This window comes from Magnolia sinica, chromosome 1, assembly GCF_029962835.1.
Source record: "Magnolia sinica isolate HGM2019 chromosome 1, MsV1, whole genome shotgun sequence".
Taxonomy (NCBI): Eukaryota; Viridiplantae; Streptophyta; class Magnoliopsida; order Magnoliales; family Magnoliaceae; genus Magnolia; species Magnolia sinica.
Window position 1 is genome coordinate 12741006 of NC_080573.1, and position 7564 is coordinate 12748569.

At 43.7% G+C, this 7564-nt stretch overlaps 1 protein-coding gene across 5 annotated transcripts in view; it reads right to left on the minus strand.

The window, feature by feature from the left end:
* Positions 1–6933, minus strand: part of LOC131240207 (tRNA wybutosine-synthesizing protein 2/3/4) — a 48344-nt gene extending 41411 nt beyond the window's left edge. For 2 of the 5 annotated variants that reach the window (XR_009168656.1, XM_058238327.1), the window contains exon 1: positions 6335–6930. Coding sequence is in view for 2 of the 5 variants with exons in the window: in XM_058238327.1 (XP_058094310.1) it covers positions 6335–6770 (436 nt within the window). In the remaining 3 variants the exon portion in view is untranslated. Of the gene's footprint in view, positions 1–6334 lie in introns of all 5 variants that reach the window. The other 3 variants (XR_009168664.1, XR_009168658.1, XM_058238341.1) reach the window with 3 other exon arrangements.
* Between the last annotated feature and the right edge of the window lie 631 nt (positions 6934–7564).

Consider the following 7564-nt stretch of genomic DNA (forward strand, 5'->3'; position numbering starts at 1 on the left):
AAATGAGCAGATAAAACGGATGGACAGTGTGGATCAAGTCCATACATCAAGGTGGGCCCCACAAATTTTATAGGCATCATATTTTCCTTCCTCGGTTTTAGCATCAAAGCCTTCCAAACAGTGTAGTTGTCTATGTTACGTGGAGGCATTTCTAATGAATTACATAAGTAAATAATAATAACTTATTTAATGTGCAATAATCCAATTCAAGCAGACCCTTAAGAGTTGTTTTCTATTTGGATTACTGAAGACATATGTTTAAACCTATTAGTTGCTAATAATTTATAGTTAATTGTTTATATTTAATAGTTTCTCATGATAAAAAGGAATTTGAACTAGTGAGCCAACTTCTATGGCCCACCAAATGATTGGTTTAGCGTAAGGATAGGCCACAAGCTTTATTGAGTTGGGCTTATCCCAATGATCTATCTTAAATGAAGACTTTACATGTCATTTGATGACTTTAAAAGGATTTACCACTCCAAGCTCTGCTGTGCACGAATACCAGATTATAGGCTATAAAGAGACAATTGTTTACCTGTAATCAGATTACAGCTTAAAGCCAAAAAAGATAGGCTGTAAACACTTTATACTTGTAATCCGCTTACCTGTAATCAGATTACAATTTAAGGATTTTACAAACATCCAAACGACCCCCACTTTCAGGTGAGAGTCACTTACAACTTAAAAACTTTCAGGCATCCAAACAACCCCTAAGTGTTTATCATTGCCGTATTCCTGTCATAAACCGTCTAACAATAAGCCACCAATCAATATGTTAAGGAGCAGTCCATCCACGGTGAGAGAGGGCCTCCTAGCTAGAAGACAAGTTTTGGTTTAGAAAAGTGGCCCGATAGTCAAGAAAAGCCCACCATGGGATCTCATGATCGTGGCCCACTCATCGGATTGGTTTTATATTTTAGGTTTTGCTTATTGTTATTATTTAGAACATCGTGAACGCTTTAGATTTCCTCGTTTGATTTTTATTTTAGTTTACTTAATTGCCAAGTAATAGGTGTCGCATATGGTGCGAGTTTTTGGGTATAGGGTTCTCCCTATAAATAGGCACCCCTTGTAGTTCTTTTCGGTCATTGAAGTTAAAAAAAAAATTCCTGCTTTATTTTTCTGCTCTCTTCGTGAGTTGTGGAAGAATTCAAAAGTGGGTGTGAAGCCCTCCCTTTTCGAAGGGCTAACTACCGTGGTGCGAAGCCACATCGATCCCAATTCACCCCCATCTTCCATCATCTTTTTTTTTTCCATCTTCCCCCACCATCCGTACTTTGAATTTGTCCTTTTGTTGCATCAGATTTCTTCATTGAAGCAGGTTTCCAGATTTCGGCCCGCAGGCGAGCTGAAACTTTGGCGGAGCACCACGCACAAACCGTACATCGGATCGATCTGAAATTTGGAGGTTTTGGAGTCCATCCCTAGCTGACCAGGGCCAAGGTGGCCTTTTTCTGAATAGTGGGCCCCACACACGTGCGGCCAGGATCACATGCACGTCCGTTTGGGCCATTGTTGTTGTCCACACGCGGGATCATCTTTTGGCTCAGGTTTTTATCCTCTTTATCCTCTCATAGTCATTTTTTCATGAATCCTAACCCTATATTACATGATCCCTAATTGATTTGCCCCTTTTTATCACCTTAGGGTTCCTTGAATTGAAATTAGGGAATCCCTTGGATTAGGGACTGATTTTTATGCATGAGTAGTTGATTTTATTTCCCTTTGACATTGTTTGGTTTATAATTTTATTGGTCCAGTCCTAGCCTGTGTCGGCTTGGACCCGCATAGATTCCCCTTTAATTGAATGTTTGGATTTTCATGTGGGATGTGGAATTTGTGTGATTGTTTCTGAATTGGTGTGATCTAAGCCTGCAATCTTGCATATCATATTTAATTTTCCATGTCCTGCATCAAATTTGGTATCAGAGCCTAGGGTTCTTGTAGGGGAATTCACAACATATTTAGGGTTTAGTTTGAGTCCTTCATGCATTCAGTCCATCATATATAGCTGAATTTTAGTAACAGTGTGTAGTCTCCTTCATATAGAGTCTCGTAGGGTCATTTAGTTTTTAGACGCATATAGTTGTCATAGAAGGTCTTTAGGTTGAGCAAGTCACTATATGCCCACACGTACGGGTCGCAGTTTCGGTTTGCACCCTACACTAAACATGGAACAATTGCAAGAGTCACTAAACAAGATATCTCAGACGTTGGAGTCTATGATTAAGCGCTTGGAAATGGACCAATGCTGTGAACAGCTTGATGTACACATTACTCGACTAAAGACCATCGCTAGGACAAACCCCACCATTGGGGTAAATGTCCAATCTCAAGCAAGTGGCCTGGAGGATACACTAATGAATGGAGTTGGTCAAGGAATCAATTATGGGTGTGCACCCGGACACCCACCCCATGAGAGACATAAAGACCACTATTTTGAGGGGTACAACATGTGTGGCCTTGTGGCTGGAGAGAGTGCACCGGCTAGTGTAGAGTTACCCACCGAGGCCATTAGGTAATGGATGAGTTACGTGATATCTTTCCCGATGATCTACCTGGATGAGTCCCCTAGGAAGGATATAGAGCACACCGAATATGGGACATCGTAATACCTACAACCGAGTTCACGTTGAATAAGTTTGTTGATAGGTCCACATGTCTAAGTCCTTGTGAAGTCGTTCGATTATAAACCTAGGAAACTTATTAATCTTGTCCCTATGTCACCGTCCCATAGGCCGTCGAGTCTGCAGAGTCTTTTGCGCATCACATTCATTCATGGAATCAAGAAATCAGAAGATCATGACTAATAATGAACATTGCACATTTTATACAGAGACCCGTATAAATGTTTCAAAGGATTCAATATTGGGGACTCTGTGATGGTCCGCATCGTGCCCGAGCGGTATCCTTCGAGGGCCGTCAGAAATTACACGCGTGTAGCGTGACCCGTCAAAATTATAAAACGAAACGGTCTCAATGTGTATGAGATAGATCTTCCACCTTCCATGGGAATTAGTTTCACATCCGATGTGGAGGATTTAGTTACTTTTCGGGGGACCACCTGATACTTTGTCCGGCCCTTCGCCCACCCATCCCGATTCCTCATATTTATCCCTTGAACCATGGCCCCTTTCCAACCCATTTTCCCAACCTCTACCTCCCATATCTACTTTTTCTAACCTTTCTTCCCACCTCTACCTCCCATACCTACCATTCTCGACCTATTTTTCCAGCCTTCTACGTCCCATACCTACCCTTCCCAACCCATTTTCCCACCTCTACCTCCCATATCTACCCTTCTCAACTCATTTTTCAGCCTCTACGTCCCATACCTACCCGTCCCAACCCATGTTCCCACCTCTACCTCCCATACCTACCCATCCCGACCCATCTTCTCACCTCTACCTCCCATACCTATCCTTCCCGACTCATTTTCCCACCTCTATCTCCCATACCTAACCTTCACGCACCCAAAAAGGAAATAGAGGATATCCAGGACCATCGAGATAGTTTCAACGTCGGACGGCGGGTTTCACGTGGAAATCACACCCAACGTGCAGAAGGAGCAGGCGCACTCGGAGGAGCTTCAGAGACTTGATCCCGACATCCTAGAGCGGTTAGAGTTTTATTTCTCCAGTGGCGAAATCTTCGCAGGCGGGGAGAATTGATGGGGACATCACGCGCACACGCGCACTCACGCGCCCCTACGCACGTACGCATGCAGGAGGACCCCACCATCGATCCGGCTCGATGACGACGTCCAGAGAGTTCCTCATAGGCAGAAGACAAGTTTTGGTTCATAAAAGTGGCCCGATAGTCAAGAAAAGCCCACCATGGGATCTCATGATCGTGGCCCACTCATCGGATTGGTTTTATATTTTAGGTTTTGCTTATTGTTATTATTTAGAACATCGTGAACGCTTTAGATTTCCTCGTTTGATTTTTATTTTAGTTTACTTAATTGCCAAGTAATAGGTGTCGCATATGGTGCGAGTTTTTGGGTATAGGGTTCTCCCTATAAATAGGCACCCCTTGTAGTTCTATTCATTGAAGTTAATAAAAAAATTTCCGCTTTATTTTTCTGCTCTCTTCGTGAGTTGTGGAAGAATTCAAAAGTGGGTGCGAAGCCCTCCCTTTTCGAAGGGCTAACTACCGTGTGCGAAGCCACATCGATCCCAATTCACCCCCATCTTCCATCATCTTTTTTTCCATCTTCTCCCACCATCCGTACTTCGAATTTGTCCTTTTGTTGCATCAGATTTGAAGCAGGTTTCCAGATTTCGGCCCGCAGGCGAGCTGAAACTTCGGCTGAGCACCACGCACAAACCGTACATCGGATCGAGCTGAAATTTGGAGGTTTTGGAGTCCATCCCTAGCCACCAAGGCCAAGGTGGCCTTTTTCTGAATAGTGGGCCCCACACACGTGCGGCCGGGATCACATGCACGTCCGTTCTGGGCCATTGTTGTTGTCCACACGCGGAATCATCTTTTGGCTCAGGTTTTTATCCTCTTTATCCTCTCATAGTCATTTTTTCATGAATCCTAACCCTATATTACATGATCCCTAATTGATTTGCCCCTTTTATCACCTTAGGGTTCCTTGAATTGAAATTAGGGAATCCCTTAGATTAGGGACTGATTTTTATGCATGAGTAGTTGATTTTATTTCCCTTTGACATTGTTTGGTTTATAATTTTATTGGTCCAGTCACTGTGTCGGCTTGGACCCGCATAGATTCCCCTTTGATTGAATGTTTGGATTTTCATGTGGGATGTGGAATTTGTGTGATTGTTTCGGAATTGGTGTGATCTAAGCCTGCAATCTTGCATATCATATTTAATTTTCCATGTCCCGCATCATCCTACTTTCAGGTGAGAGTCACTTACAACTTAAAAACTTTCGGCATCCAAACGACCCCTAAGGGCCTGTTTGGATGCCTCGTAAGTTGGGTAAGTGGGAAGTGACTTACAGGAAGTCACTTACAGTGGTGTTTGGGGGAGAAAATCCCTGTAAGTAACTTACAACCCGTAAGTCACTTACAGACAAATCTACAAAACTGCAGGGGGATGGGGTGGGAAGTCACTTCCCTGTAAGTCACTACACGGTCAGATTTTTAAAAAGAGGGGAAGAGGGAGAAACGCACCAACCCACCAAATCTCTCTCCGTCTCTGCAATCCCTCGCTGCAATTACTGCCTTCTGTCTCTTCTCCTCCTAAAATGGTAGGGTTTCATCTACCCATTTTTTTCTCCTTTGAAAACGGGAGTGGTTTGGCCTTACTCTATAAAGTACGCCGGCATCCAAACAGTCACTTATACGCACCTGCGTATTTTTTCACACGTGTCATGGGCCTCTAATCCGAACAGACCATGTGATGCAGCATCCCATGAAACCGTCAGGGACTGTGGCCTGTGGTTGGTGATCCTGTAGATCGTTTATCTGGTTGGTCTCACTGTGGCCTGTGGTTGGTGATCCTGTGATGTACTCGCAGTGTTGGTGAATCTCTTAGATTGCACAGTTAGAATGCAAGTAATTTAACGATCTACATCAGTGTTGGTGAATCTCTTAGATCCTAAGCATCAAACTCCTCATTAGAGAATGAGAAACACTTTGATGATAGAGTGGGATTGATGATGCGCTGGCCCTTGGAAATTACATCAGATTGCACAGTTGGAATGCAAGTAATTTAATTATTAGATTTTCTATTAATGTTTTTAAGTTTATTCTCAATGCTTAAATTGAGTTATTACTCCATATTATAGATTTTTTGAATTCGTGGGCCCACTTTTATAGCCCACTTGATGATTGGTTTAGCTTAATAATTATCTCAAATATTCATCTTGATGGGCTTAACAAAATAACATATTTGATCCCATGTTTTTTTATATGATTATAACATTTTAGAACGATTCCCCAATCTAAGATATGCTCGATGTGAATATACAGCTTTCTACGTGTAAGTAACTTACAGGTTATCTAAACAGAAAATGTAACTTACCTGTAAGTGACTTACAACTTACATCCAAACAGGTTACCTGTAAGTAACTTTCACATGTAAGTCACTTTCAGGTGAGAGTCACTTACAACTTAAAAACTTTCAGGCATCCAAACAACCCCTAAGTGTTTATCATTGCCGTATTCCTGTCATAAACCGTCTAACAATAAGCCACCAATCAATATGTTAAGGAGCAGTCCATCCACGGTGAGACACGAGATACCAATGTTCTGGATTGCCAAACCACGTGCCCCGCTGATCGGAACAGAAAACCATCTATACAATCAAACAAGCGGACCACGTAAACACAATGGGAAAAAAAATGGCTTACTCACCGGATTCTCGGAACCCACAGGAGATCGCAGAGGAGACCAGTGCCTGCGCAGACGCTACTTCCTTGCAATCAACGGCGAGAATGAAAGGCTCGAACCTGAAAACCAAAGTCCCAGCAGCGTACGGCTGCGACGATGGGTTGTGGAAAAGGACGTCGATGACGGAGTCAGGGTGGGCCAGATCGTGGGTGATGAAGAGCCAGGATCCTCCACCAGCTTTCTTCTTCTTTGTATTGCTAGATAGGAGTTGAGAAGGTGACGGTTGGGAGAGGATGGAAATGCGGCCGGAGCAGGAGCTGGTGGTGAAGTAGGAAGGGTGTAGGTTAAGGATTTTAAGGAGAGGGATTATGGGTGCATCTAACGTGCCCTTGGGTGATTTATCGCTCTCTTCTGAGGACATTTCTGCAAGGGCTATGGCCTTTCTCTTCTCGAACTCCATGACCTTGCCTTACTCTCAGAACCTTGTCCGTCTCCGTTGACAGTGTGGTTAATGGAGGAGGAAGGGTATTTTCGGCAATTGTGAATAAAGTTTTGGGGTTTATGGGTCGAGGAATAATGTTCTGAGCTCGGGTTTTCGGGTTGCCGAAATAGGGCCGTAGTGCCGTAGTTCCGTGATCCAGGCCGTTCTTATAGTGAGCATTACCGGGCACGGGCAGACTCCACTCGTTCAGACCCAACTGGATCCTAACCAAATGGGTGAGCTGGCTCCAAGTGAGTAGGGTGAGCCGGCTTGATCCAAAACTTGATTCAGTCACACTCAACTCAGATTTAAGTATATATATAATAAAAAATTCTAATTTTCAAGTATCTCTTGATTTTTTCACGGCAATTGACCCGGCTCATCCCAAAGTGTCTCTCTCTCCCTCTCTAACCCTCCTCTCCTAAGCTCGGCAATTGCTTGGCAGCTACCCACCAACATTACCACCCTCCCTTCCCTCCCTCCCTCCCTCCCACCCAAGCCCGGCAACCACCATCCTCCTCTCTCTTGCCTCTCCGCTTCTTCCTCTTATCTCTCAATCTGATTCAACGTCAAGTCAACTCAACTCTTTGTTTTTGACTGGGTCAGACTCAATCTAGATTAATCCAGGCTAGGCCTAGACTTGAATTAGATCAAACATGCGGGACTTGGTACCGAGTTGTGTCAAGTTAGAGTCAAGCCTAATTCAAAACCAGTTCAAGGTGGGGTGTCCGATTCGACTGGATGCCCAGCTCTACTTGTATAGACAGACTCAA